At 41.0% G+C, this 14,375-nt stretch overlaps 1 protein-coding gene across 1 annotated transcript in view; it reads left to right on the top strand.

The window, feature by feature from the left end:
* Positions 1-5,641: 5,641 nt before the first annotated feature.
* LOC100741334 (retinal homeobox protein Rx1-like) overlaps positions 5,642-14,375 on the top strand; it is a 45,739-nt gene continuing 37,005 nt past the window's right edge. The window contains exon 1 of the mRNA XM_003487613.3: positions 5,642-6,689. Coding sequence (XP_003487661.1) covers positions 6,515-6,689 — 175 coding nt within the window. The 5' untranslated portion in view covers positions 5,642-6,514. The remainder of the gene's footprint in view (positions 6,690-14,375) is intronic.

Genomic DNA, 14,375 nt, shown 5'->3' with positions numbered 1-14,375 from the left:
CCCGTGGCGTGTGTCGTCGTCGTCGCCGGCGTGTGGAGCAGGAGAACTCGGCTCGAGCTCCAATTGGCGGGAGCAAGACAACGGTAGGAGTTGACTGCAGTGTATACACAGTTAATTAAGAGAGAGAGAGAGAGAGAGAGAGAGAGAGAGAGAGAGAGAGAGAGAGAGAGAGAGAGAGAGAGAGAGAGAGAGAGAGAGAGAGAGAGAGAGAGAGAGAGAGAGAGAGAGAGAGAGAGAGAGAGAGAGAGAGAGAGAGAGAGAGAGAGCGAGCGAGCAGGGAAATGGAGAAAGAGGAAGAATGACTGAACGAGGTGAAACGGGGCGAACGTACTCCCGCTAATGTGAGCGAGACAGTGACGAACGATTTTGTCCTGTGGGCTGCAAAGGTAATTTGCTCTCTGGATATGCAGTCTCAGTGGTTCTCAAACCGTACGGTGAATTCACGCGAGACTCCAGGCCGCGCCTCGTCGATCGTTTCTCACTTGGTGATTTCGAAATTTCGTTTGCCCCAAATGCAAGGAGAGTTCCATGGGCTGGAGACACTCTTTGCCGATCGACCAGCTTTTCACCGCGATGCTACACGTCCCTGAGGTAGTTTGGTCTTTACTAGCCGATATTACGAGCGTAAATAAACGGGACTGTTTCGACCGACGATGGCTTTTTCCACCGGCCGGAACGTGACTGGTAAAACATCGATGGCGTTTTTTTCCCACAGCAGCGATTATTGCGCGATTGTCGCGCATTGTCGAAAGAAATTGCGAATGAAATTGCGTTTTCTACCACGGTGGAATTCTTGCAGACGACGAACCGCCGGCTATCGGCGCGGAACGCGAATTAAAAACCAATGTACCAACACTTTTCGGCATTGTTCAAAATGCGCATTGTGGTATATGCGGTGCGCACATAGCACGTACATGCCCGTAATCTTTTCTAACTCGATTTCTATCCAAATTCTCCGACCTCCGCCCCTCGCCATCCCTAAAAAATGTCGCTCTTTTAATCTGGCGTAGGTCGCGTTAGTCGCGGACTACGCCACTGGGAGCTGGTCGAACGAGCGAATTGAAACCGCCGAAAAAGTCAAAAATGAAACCTAAATTCGTGGCGTTCGCCGCAACGCGACGATTTTCCTTGCCTCGACGATCAATCTGGAAAATAACCGAACAGTGTCCATCGAGTTTTTACCTAGCAAACTCTATCTTCCATGAAAAAAAGAAAAAAATAGATTATCATATTGTTTTCGCACCGTCATCAATCTCTCCTAAATTATCAAAATAAATGATTACGATGGAACAAATTATTAGAACTCCTCGTTACACTTCCACATTCGACACTCTTTTCCTTTGCGCCGCCGAATTTTCCAGATTACTCCAAAACTCACAGTGGCGCACGACGGATTAAGCATTCGAAACCCAAAGATCTTTCTTTCGTTGCTTCGACTACCCGCTGAGAGTTTTCCCCAAACCTGTCGCAAAATCCGGCTAACATTCACAAAACCTCTCGAGCGTCGCCACCCGTGGCTACTGTAAACCAAACAAGCTATTCTTTGGCCGATTCAAGCACGGAAAACATGTCTCCGCAACCAGCCTACGATCGCTTTTGGATTCCTTTCATCTCGCCTCTTTGCTTCTCTATTTCGCACCTCATGATCGTCGTTGCAACAAGCGAGTTACTGAAGCCCTAGAAAATCCGCCCGTGGAAAATTGGAGCGGATCCCAGCGTCGTGCAAACGGTCTCAATGGCCGGCACAACGAAATTAGACTTATCTCGGTCATCGAGGACCACCACGCAGCTGCTTGGCTATAGGATTCACATCCCCGTGAATAGACCGGCTTAGTTTTTCTTTATTATACTTGCGTTCCGAAGGCTCGCGTCCCGATTTGCAAACAGTCCTCCTTGGTCTATCGAATACACGGTTGCTCTTTTCGGCGACGGTGGTCACGCGCCATTGTCAACCGCCGATCGATCCTGATCGACGATCTTTAAGATGTTCTACAATGAAGAGTTTCATTCAGGAAGGTTTTTCATGCACGGGATTTCTAGCCAATTTCGTAGAGATTCGATTTTGTTCCCTTTATTGGAGACTCAATGGGACACTTTGTACAGCGTTTTGGATAGTGTACGAAATTCTTTTACTTGAAAGAAGAGTGAAAATAGTAAGACATTGTGGGAGATTGCAATCGAGAGCTTGAGTAATGTGGTGAATTATTCGTGGTGTTTTTACTTGTGATTTTCAAGCGAGCAACTTGTAGCTTCAAAATTTCTGCTGTGACAACTTTACTAAAACAAATTTTGGTTAGAGCTTGACCAATCACTTAGGCGCCATATTCATCCAATTCCAAAACTGAAAAACAATGATGTTACAGGAGTTTTTTTTTTTTAATGTTTCTTAAAATCTGCTATTGTTTATACCGTTCCTTTGAAGTAAATGGATTATTCGGATTAGCAGTAACTAGAAGTTACAAGTAAGATAAATTCCGGTTATATGATCTTCAAATATACGAACTGTTTGTTCACACATTTTGGAAGAAAATCATTCTCATCTTTACGTTAATCTTATCGTATACGAAGAATCGAAATTACCATTTGCTAAAACAATCGAAAAAAAAAAGTTTCCACAAAAGCAGGCTCGTATTTTTTCTTCCTTGGTAAAATGCCTGAAAATTAGCCGAATTAGAGAGGGTTCTCGCTTATCTGCCAAAGTTGGGATCGGTATCAGCTGCTGCCAATACGTCAAACAGGTTAAAACGTTTAACCATCAGGGAGGCTACCTGAGTTTTTCCGAACAGCGAGAGTAATCTTTTGGAGGAACGGCGTTTGGGATCCCTTGAGCGTTCTGCTCGAGGATCAACGTTCAGGAAATTAGCTAAAACTGGAGCTAAGTGCTGCAGCTCGAACCGGGCCAGCCACGAAATAAGCGCGTCGATCTCGTAACGTAGCCCGGCTCCCTCGGGCAGATATTTATCGCGGTAAGTGGGATCCGGTTAAATGCAACTTGTGATCTGATTTCTACAGAACCTAAAAGCACTTTCCTCTTCCTCGTGCCGGGTTTAGCTAGATTCGTGACCGAGATTGCCGGCGTGGAAAACGGCTTCGCTTGTTAATGCGCGTAAACGCCATACACGACAACATACGGGCACGTGGGAACCACGTACAAAAGATCTCGAGAGGATCGATATAGATTTACGTATATATCCATTGCATATGTCGATTATTCGTGTACGTTATTAAATATCTATTTCACAATGTCACGATGTTTTTATACAAAAGAGCGATGAATGGGGTTGAACGAAATTTTGAAATGATTTGAATGGTTTGTAGAATTCTATTTTATAATTGTGTTATTTGATTGTTGTTATATTGTATCTATATATTATTGTATGTATTGATATCTATATATATATATATATATATATATATATATATAAATATATATATATCTCTATATATTAAGCTGTTAATCGGATCATCTCTTGACTACAGAGTTCTGTAATAACGTAATTGGAAATCAATAAAGGAAAATTAATTTCAGTTGGATTAATTTTAATCTTTATGCATGTAAATATCATCTTATTCTGTCGTAAATGAAACGGCAACGGAAGAACAAGAGATCGATAAAGAAGCTATTATATCCAATAAATAGGTTTTTCCTTGTTAATAGATTAATTTTTGTGGAACATTAAAAATCGATCTATTATTATTTTTCTAATTACGTTTTCATAAATCATATCTCTTCCTATTCTCTCGCGCGATTGAACCTCACAATGCGCAGCAGTAGCGAACGAAAAAGGAAATCAATTTAATAACTTCTTGTTTTATGAATTTCATTTTGTCCATAAATTGGTATCAAATTTGTATCATGTGTGAACCCAACTATGAATTTCGAACGCACGTATCATTAACCATCCGCATGTACGTATCTTTCATCAGAAATCATAGAAACCGCACGTAAATTTCACGTTTCACCCCAAAATTAGAGTCGTAAACGATACTGGCCGCGTATCGATTCATTTCGAAGTCCAATTATTTGTAACATAGAACGTTTAGATGTCCATGATGTGAAACGTTGACGCATTATTTCGCAGGACAATTATAATCGGGACGCGTGGACCAGAGGGTTGGAGGGGCGGGATTTTCTATAACGGAAGGGCCGTGAATCGACGTGAAACGTATAATTTGCCTCGATTTTCGACGGATCGATTTTGAGCAGCTACTGTTTCGCTACAGGCGGATATCTTTTGTGCCGCGGTTTTGTGGGCGTACACTTCCCCCTGGGCTAAAACGCCAAATGGTAACGACGATACGCGGAATCGAATGCGGAATGGGAAACGGGGATTTGTTTTGTGCGCGTCGGTTTTCGGTGCGCGAACGATGAAAAAGAGAAACAATCTACGCGTTGTCCTAAACGACCGAAAATAATCGACCACGAAACCTTGTCCCTTTGTCACGAAGCTAATTCCGAAAATTCGGTGAAAAGAAATCTTCTCTTCTAAGGAAATCTCCTCTTTTTCTTTTAAATTTTCCCTTGTTTCGTACAGAAACCAATAAAGTTTAACTTATTTTACGTTTTTAAGGATCGAGAAAGACTGACATACATAAACGTTCTCATATGTGCAATATTTACACTGGCCGTACAATTATTGTGCAGCCTTGCAGCGACCGTGAAACAGAAATGGTATAAAACTTGCGTGTGCCAAATTTATCAATCTTTGCGAAAGGCGGTGCATGAAATGTTACTCGAAAAATCTTTAATCCCTGTTTATCGTACTGGTTGTAACTAAGAGACAAGGAATGAGAGAATCGTTGAGAATCAATTTTTGCTCGAGAAGCATTGTCTGTTAATGAAAAAGCTGTCTAACTCTATGGCGAAGGAACAACGATATTATCCAAGAACGGAGGCAGAATAGGATCGAAACGAAGTAATTACTGCGTCCAAGCGTTATCGTCCCTCTAGTGGTCGCGGTCCTTCGGTCGGCGAGGCAGAGAAGAGTTAAACGGCTTAACTGGGCGTCTTGGCAAAAATCGTGGCGTCTGGTGCACGCGTAATGCGCGCGTAACACGGTCAGGTAGCGCGCGCGCCAAGTCGGCCCGAACGCTTCAAGCATCCAGAAGCGTAGGAGGTTTGGCGTAAGCGGTAAGCTTTACCTCATTTCTGGCAATTACAGGGGATGCCAGAATCCGCCGCAAGAATCAAGCCACACCGGTTTCGCGTGTGCACATGTACGTGTGCACGTGAAGGTGTGCGCGTTGCGTCCGTTTACGCGAGCCACCCCACTGTGTCGCGCGTGTGCACGCTCAACCGCTCCGTGTATCCATCCCTCGAGTCGGCACACACTCGAACCAGCCGTGTACACGTACAAGACGGTTGAATCGGTGGATGTACGGTGTCACAGAAGCCCGATTCGAGTCCACCTCTTCTACCCCTGCGAATTATCCCCACCTAGACACCGTAAGGGAGAGGGTGAAGCGGTTTGCAGTGGCGTTTGAGCACCACTGTCTCGCCATGTTCTCGGATCCAAGGCCCGATTGGCTCAAAATTACACGAACAGAGAAGCGGATTCGCCGAGCCAAGCCACGCCTCGAACGCCAACTCCTGGACCACCTCTTTCCAGCGAGCGTCTTGGTGCGAGTAGTTGTGTGCAGCTACAACAAAGGCCACCCCGCTGTTCGACCAACCGACTAGTCCTCGTTGGCACGACGCACGCTCAACAACTTCGACTTTAGCCGGGGCGACAATTTTATTTCACCTTTAGCCCGCCGCCGCTGCCTCCACGAGTCATCCAACACGCTGCATGGACGTTGCTGGAATCTCTCGTTTGGCCAGCTTCGAATTTTACTCGATGATCCGGACAGTTGATAGGATGGGAAGAATTTGGAGCGGTTAGATTGGATTTTATTGGACCGAGTTTGTCGAAGATATACGGGAGACAGAAAGAATCTATCGATGTCACAAGTATGGTTAGAGGTACCTTGCGTAAATAACGTTCATGGGAATTCTATTACTGACATAGTTGGATTCGATCGTCCGATAGAGTAAGAAGAGAAATATTGCTCATCGTAGAGTGACAAAGAAACTGGGAAGTAGATATCATATGAAACTTAAGTTAGTGTTGTGGTGCGACAAGGATCAATCATGAGATGTGTCCCCGATCAATGGTACTGTTGTCAGAATCGTGTGTATCTCCGTGTAGATATTATAATCCACTGAATAAGTAGACAAACTTTATTCGTCGAGCTTTGTGCATGAGAATAGTTAAGGTGATGTTCCAATAGCAAGTTAGGAATCCAAGTGTATCCAAGGACATCTTGCAATAAAAAGAAATAAGACAATCGCGCGATGGAGTAACCTTTCACAAGATGTATTTTGAAATTGAATTCACGTGTTCTGGAGAATCATTTCGTGTCTCGATCAAGCAGTAGTGTGTTTACAAAGGTTCGCCATCGAGATTCTTTCCTCCGAAACGACGAGCAAATCGAACGCTAGTCTGATCCAGGATCGTACTTTGGATTTTCCACGATGGACTCGCAGCAGCTCGTCGATACCGCATCTCAGAACAGCCAGGACATCGTCCTACCGAAACCAGCAAGCAGTACACCTAGGCACAGCATCGATGCGATCCTTGGACTGGCGAACAACAAAAGGACTCATCAGGAAATGGAGGATAACGCTCGCGACGCACAAGAAAACACAGGTAACGTTCGTTGTTACGTTTCGTCTTGATGCCTAATTTATTTCAGTTAAGAGGAAAAACGATGAAATTAACACCTGTCGTTTGGTTACACTTTGATGCGCTTTTCTCGGAATATTTTGCAATGAATTTTGGAAAATCTCACGAAACAGAAATTGGAGAATTTAATCAAGGGATGTAATCGGTCTCCATTTAACTGACTTTGAATTTTTAATTTTAGACTCGAATGCGATTTAAATTTAAATTTCGAAATTTTTGGTATCGTTCTTAAAACTATAATCCAAGTTTTAAAACTACCTTAATTAAAACTGTACTGTACGTTATAAGGAAAGATTCATTGTCAATTTACCTCTAACTAACGAAATAACCTCTTCAAACGAACACCGAAATATATGCGTACCAAAACTTTCGATACATCGAATACATCGTTAACATATCGCGTATTAAAATTGCTATAAGTTAACTGCTTGACGAGATATAATTAATACAAACGTGGCACGTTCCACCCGTCGGATTGGTATACTCACGAATCACCGGGTCTCGAGCGTTTCTCTCGTTGCCTGAATATCTCGGATCTAGTACGCTGGATCCCAAATCCCAAAACGGCTCAAGTTACCCTTGGAGACTTACTAATAAAGCAGCTTCGATCAATCATTTCATCCAATTACTGGTTTCACGGTTAGCCTGCACTCGATTCGAGAATTTGATTTAATCGTACGTCAACGAGCAAGCATCTAGCGAAGTATCTTCGTTTTTAGTAACATCTCGTGATATTTTCTGCCGGTATAGGATTTCGAAATGAATTGATCAAATAATACGAAGATGGTTGGGAAACTATTAAATGAAAATTGAGGGTACGAAATGTTATTTTACTATATATTATTATCATCTTTTTAATTTCTTTGGCAGAAATTATTTAGTGCAATTAAGGTACGATACACTAGTTGCTTCGATACGCCTGTCATGATTAGCGTAACAAATAAATTGCCGTTCCGCGTGCGTGACAATATTCTTCCGATCAGCCTAGTTAATGATACTGCTTAGTTAGGCAAATTGCGACGACGTTCGCTATAATTTTCTCTTGAAAAACCTTAATGCGCATTACGTTCCTCGTAACATTAATGATCGTAATGCGTTAATGGGATCAACTAGTTTCATCGAGGTTAGGAAACGGGAAATATAATTGTTTTAGATCGAGATTGTTTATTACATTTAATTGCCTCTTACATCTTGTTACGTCCAATCGACCTATATAATTACATTTTCGAACAAGATTTCTTTGGAATTACGAGATCGTTCGATCATTTAACGTCTGCGCGATTTTACATCTGAATCCGATAATATTATTGAGAACTTCTCAAACAGAATACCTACTCTAACGCACTGCGTCAGCTTCAGTCAAAATATATTCAACAAATTTGATTCACCATTCGATACAAATCCTATCACGTTAATCTTGTTCGGAATTCTTAATGCTTTTACGTAAAAATAAGAAGAGATTAATCGGTTACATAAATATTTTGTTGCTGTCTAATATACAAGTATTAATCTTACCAGCTATGGTACAATTATTCACTGATCGAAACGTATCCTGTAGATTTTATTTAACGCATTACAGAAGTTGTAGAAAGCTAGGAGTGTTCGATTATTATCAGCATTACGTATGAACGCAATTCCTTTTGCATTATTTTATATTTTTGAAAGAAGAATTCTACGAGGATGATAGAAAAATATTAAAATAATTGACGATGACAAAAGCATCAAGGCACAATGCAATAGGTCTATCTCGAAAAATTACAGTGTCTTCGAAAATAGCAAAAAATGGAATTTTTGTTCCATTAACCTAAACGAATAAACACTTCTAAACACGTAAAAAATATAATTGTCATTTTAATAAATTAATATTTGATAAAAATATTATTATCATAATTGTACTTTTTATTCTTTTATAACGCACCGATATAATTACATACTCTAGTTTGTCGAATTTTATTAGCTTCGTTCCCTTTCACAGGTACGATTCTACTGTATTCGACCACTGATGCACAATAACCTTTGAAATTAACATCGTACGGATCACCCTTCTCGATTCTTTCGCGAATTCGGAAGTGAACGAGGTTCGCGGTGGATGGAACGGGCAACGTTAGCTTATAATTGAAAAATCGTTAGTATCGCTAGGATCTGGTTGCTGGTGGTAGCGGTATGCTACTGGTGCACGCGGCTAATTACGTCCGGGTCGGCTGTATCGGCCAGTCGGAACGTATATCCGATAATTCCAATTTCGAGAACGAACGGTCGTCCTTCTTGACCGTCGTCGATTGTCGTCGCGAAAACGCTCTAGCCACCGACTGTCCTTTATAATGTCACTCTGTATCGGCTGCACGCGGTTCGAAAGCTATCGACGCAACACTCTCGCCTGGAAGGGTCAAAATCGACAAAACAATTTCGTACAGGCACTGGTGTGTTCCTTTTTTACCCCCACTGCGTCATCGAAAGCCACCGTTAACGAAAAAATTACCGGCTCAAAGAGCAAGAGAGAGAAAGAGTATCAATCGATGATACACGGTACGGCACGAAAATCCAGCGGAATTAAACCTGCGATCCTCGAATATTTACATTTTAATTTTGGTTTCATGTTAGAGAACGTAGAATATTTTTCATACTTTAATATAAAATTGCAACAAGAAATTACATGCATACTAATAACAATGTTTAACTTAACTTGAGATATCTTTTAACGTTAGAAACATAGAATTAGTAAAACATCGATTAGTAACGATCGACAGAACGCAATGGCAGGCTTGAGCATGGTTTTATTCGACTTCCGGTTTGCGATTCGATATTCAGTTTGTTGCATCGCTGAGCTTTGTGTAATCTCATTGGTCGCGAATGGATTACCGTAATCGATAACCGAAACGCTTTTACATAATGTACTTGTCGTTTGTCACCGACGCAGCGTAGATCGGTTCGTTGTAACAGGCTCTCCCTGTAGGTGATCGGACAGATCGATCCTCGAAGGACCACGGGAAGAAAGAAAGTCATCGTGGAATGACTCTCTGATTTATTTGGCTCGCGTTTTTGGCCCCCTGCCCGTAGTCCCTTTTTGCACCGATTAATGCGCCCCGATAGCGAGATCGCTTCGAGTTGTCCGTCAGTCGCTGGCGTTTGGTAGCAACTAAGTAGCACTCGATTTATCTTTATTTGATCGTATGTTAAGTTCGATCGGCGCGAGGAGAGACTGGCAAAGGATGGAACGTCGTCGAATTCGAAATTGAAGCTGAATCGAAGAGTATCGAATTCGAGATTGCAAGACATCTTTATGGAGGATAATCGATTGAACGTTCGAATGATGGATGTATGTATTAATGACAGTATGAAAGAAACGTGGAGAAAGTCTAATAAATAAGAATGGAACTTTATTTTTACGTAACGTTATCCCATTTTGGTGAAAATTTAGTCACCGTGTGAATATGTATGAAATACCGCGAAGAATTCCTAATGTAAACGATAAGAGTTGCAGAAGAATGTGTACAACTGTAGGTAATTTCTTCCATAAAAGTTAATAATAATCGAGTCATTTTCGGTTTCACGCTGCTGAACGATTCGGGAAGACGATTCTCATGACGAGAAGATCGAAAGGAGAAGCAATACGAGGAAGGCGTGGGAGGACGATAGGAAGAATTAAAGACAAAAGAAGGAAAAAGAAGACAAACGGGTAGAAAGAACGGAGGCTGCTTAGCCAGAGTCTTGTTCCGCTAATCGAATTATCATTAATTATGATACTGTATGCGAGAAAGAAAAAAAGAGGTAAAAGACAAGATCAGCCTCTGCTAATAAGTACGACAGAGGGATGGAAGCGGAACGAGGATAGAGAATGACCGAAAAAAAGAGATAGATGGAAGCGGCTTTAAGTCAGTCGCTTCTTAAGAGCTGAATTGACGTGTCTACTAATGGATCGCGCCTGCCCCATCTACTTTCTTCTTCAGCCTCTTTTTCGTCATTCTTCTTCCTTCTACCTCATCTGCTTCTTCTTCTTCTTCTTCTTCTCTTTCTTCGTCGACTTCGTTTTCTTCTTCCTCTTCTTCGTGTACCGCCACTATTACCGGCACGGCTACTTTCACAGCTTTAAAACAGATCTGTTATATCCTCGACGAGAGGGTTTCTACGCGCGTACAGTCATTCAGCGGATTCGGAATGTTTTTGAAAATGGAAAATGCTCGGTTTCCATGCGACACGTTCTAATTTTAGTAGACATTTGGATAAGAAATCTGTGATTTACCAAGATATGTTTCACTAGTAAATGATATACTAGTAGAACTTAATAATTTACTTCGATTCATTAGGGGTAAACAATTCATAGAGTAAGAAATATTGCAGATTTTTAAAAGTTAAGAATTATTGCTTGAGTTTGGAATGGAAACTTGTTCGTCGTTAAATATAGTTCGGTCGTGTAGAAATAATTTTCTACTTCTAATTTTCCATTTTAAACTTATTTTTCTATTTTCCGAAAAATTTACTCTTTTTAGTTGTGTCATTTATCTAATCAACCGGCGATGTAAAAGGAGTTTGCTAATTGTCCGTTCTAGTACTTACTTAATTCCTCGTTAAAATAATAATCCATGATCGCTAGTTTACATACGTAAATTCAGTCGACAGAAGTTCATTTAATCAGACGCTGCCTAAAAATCTCGTTCTAATAAATGGATAAATGGAGTGCCACTATCAGACGTATTTTAGTAATATTTACCTTAATTTCAAATTGTATTCTTTCACGATGCTGAGAATACATGTTATAATTTGTCCATCTTTTTCCTCAGCGAGTATCGCGATTATCTTTTGCACAAACGTGCTGTATGATACAATCATTCGCGACAAAAAAAGCACAGCGGAAGGACATTAAGCGAGCTTCGTTTTTGCTCGCATTTTCATATAACGCGACATTTTGCGTCGCCTGTCGCCCGTTTTAATTTCCTCCCGGTCGTGCGTTTAATGAAACGAATCTCTGGTGCGACGAGCGAGATCAATCCTCCGGACGCATACGAAACGATCGTTAATATTTTCAGTTAGAGACCAGAGATTAATCATTCCGTGTCGCTTTCGTTCCTACCTTCTCTTTTTCATCGAGATCATCGAATATACACTTTTGCTCTGGCGGTGTTAATGAATTCGAGAACACACTGTTCCGTTAATATACAAAATTACAGTCTAGTTAGGCTTGTTCGATAAGTTTTTCTCGTAAGGATATAATTCGAAGTGACACGTTGTCGAGATAAAGCGGTTTGATAGGTGAATTAAAGCGTAGGGGAGAGAAGAAGGGTAAGAGAAGGAATAAAAATGGACAAGGGGGAGAAAAAAAAAAAAGAAAACGGACGCGGGAGAAGCGTTAAGTGTGCCGCAATCAATCTTACCTTGTACGCGCGGCAGAAGATTAATGCACTTTCAAATTTCATTAATTCTTCGCTGCATAATGAGCCGCGGGGCGAACGAATAACTTTCCTTAACGCCACGATAATGCCGCCGAGAACCTCCGCACTGTAATTGCATCAATTCGTTGGTAATTCGCACAATTATCCTTTCTGATTTTCCGGCCAGCACCGAGCTAACTGCTCGAGAGCACGCTTCCAATTAATCACGCGCGGCCTCCACGAATCTCTCCGCGTAATTAAAGTATGTCGTTGCTACGAATCAGGACAATTAATCGGATGTCTTTGTGGGAGATCCCGGCGTGCGAGACACGACCCAAAACGATCGACTGTAGCCTCGACTCTGTTACTTGCTTCGAGATTGATCTCCGAGATACCTTTGGTAATTTTCTTGCAACGTTGAACTTAATGCATAACTTGTTGACTTCGAGGTCATTATCAAATGTAATGGGATATGTGGGAAAAGTAGATTTCGCGAGTGAACGATTGACTAGAAAAAGGAATATAGATTTTATTAATCGATACGATAAGAAGATCACGTTTCGTGATATAATCTTAAAAATATGCATGCACATGCATGTCATTTATTCCAGAAGTAATGGAGAATTGTAACGAATGGATCGTTTGCTGTAGAAGTTAAAACGGTAACTTTGATAAGAAAAAAGTAAATAAGAACAATATATAATTATTGACAATGATTTCTGTCACCTCCCAAGAGGTCTGCTTTGGAGGCAAACGTTTTGATTCTTAAAAATGTGATCTAGAAAAGTTCCTATAAATACGGTCTCATTACTTTAGAAGGAGATTTGATCACAGTTGATCCTTCTACCATCTAAATTTGCAGATCATAGAAGGAATAGAGTACGCTTCTCCGTATTCCCACGTTGGCCAATTTTCGACTCACGATCAATGGATAGTTGTGACTTAAACACGTCTAAAAGATTATTCGTCGAGTACAGGATACTTCAATTCGAATTACACGCCTGTAACGCGCGATCAATTAAGAACCAATCATCGTGTTTTGCTTACTCGAAGATTGCATTTATCCCTGCAGTGACAGTCGGCGTTCTTCAAAGGCACAGCAAAATCGAAGGTGAACCCTGGACTTTCACTGCGAGGAGATCTCTTGATAAGCAGCTGCACGAACTCAATCCGAAGCATCGGTACTTCAAAATGGTACAACACCATTGAAGCTGGTAGAAAGGGGCACTCGACGATTCTGAAGAAGACTATCGAGATTCTGTTTGGTATAGGTCATTAACATTTCTTTTTTAAGAGAAATTATAAAAATGGAAACAAAACGTATGATGGAGTAGCAGCAAAGTAAAATCGAATAATTGACAAAAAAAAAAAAAAAAAAAGGAAAAGAAAACCGTTCCTGCCAAATATTGTATTTGATTCTTCTCGTCACGAAAGAAGGAATCAAGAATCCTTGAAAATTATCGAACGCAATGGTAAAAGATGTTTCTGTTGATTAAAAATACGTTACGAACGATTGTCTAGTTTCGAACGGAATTTCACGTGAAAAATTAATAAAATACGATCCAGATTGTATTTGAAGAAGGATTCAATAACTTGGAATATTTGGAAAGTAAAAAGGGTAGAAGCAACGAATAAGTAAACAGTGAGTGTTTTCACAAATTTTTATTAGCAAAGCTGCAAATATGAAATTTTCGTAGAGATTTGCTTGGTCTCTTAAATGTCATAACGAGTATCGTACTGTGGATATTTTTGCGTATTATGTGCATCCTTGTGCCACTGAATTGCCCCTAAGTACATAAACACCCACAATCTAGAAAAGTAATGCATATAAATCGATACATAAATATATGTGTATTATCCACTAACATGGTAAATAACACTCGTATGACGTTAATCATAGTACATATATTATTCAGAAGAGTAAGAATATACCTTTTTTGACTGGCGCTACGAGATAATAGAACGTGCGTACATAATCGAGAAGGAAATGTAAATAACAAGTGGAGGACGAACTATTAATAGGGAGAAAATGTTCGCATTGAAAGGAACGGTGGAATTAAAGCGGTCTCCAGATAGAGGTAACAGCGTCGCGGCGTTCTGGAACGCCGCAGGTAAAAGTGCTTTGTTAGGGGGAGTAATTTCGATCGCGTGACAACGGCAATATAGAGCTGGTGGAAGGAGGCACGGGCAATTACGTGTAATTTCATACCCATTTATTGCCGGGAGAGCTCGTTTTTCGACTGTTTCTCGAGTCTCACCAGCGGCGATCGGCTCGGATCGGCGC

Source organism: Bombus impatiens, unplaced genomic scaffold (genome assembly GCF_000188095.3).
Source record: "Bombus impatiens unplaced genomic scaffold, BIMP_2.2 scf_0171, whole genome shotgun sequence".
Classification (NCBI taxonomy): Eukaryota; Metazoa; Arthropoda; class Insecta; order Hymenoptera; family Apidae; genus Bombus; species Bombus impatiens.
The sequence above is the reverse complement of the archived record's forward strand: the minus strand, read 5'-3'. Positions and strand labels throughout refer to the sequence as shown.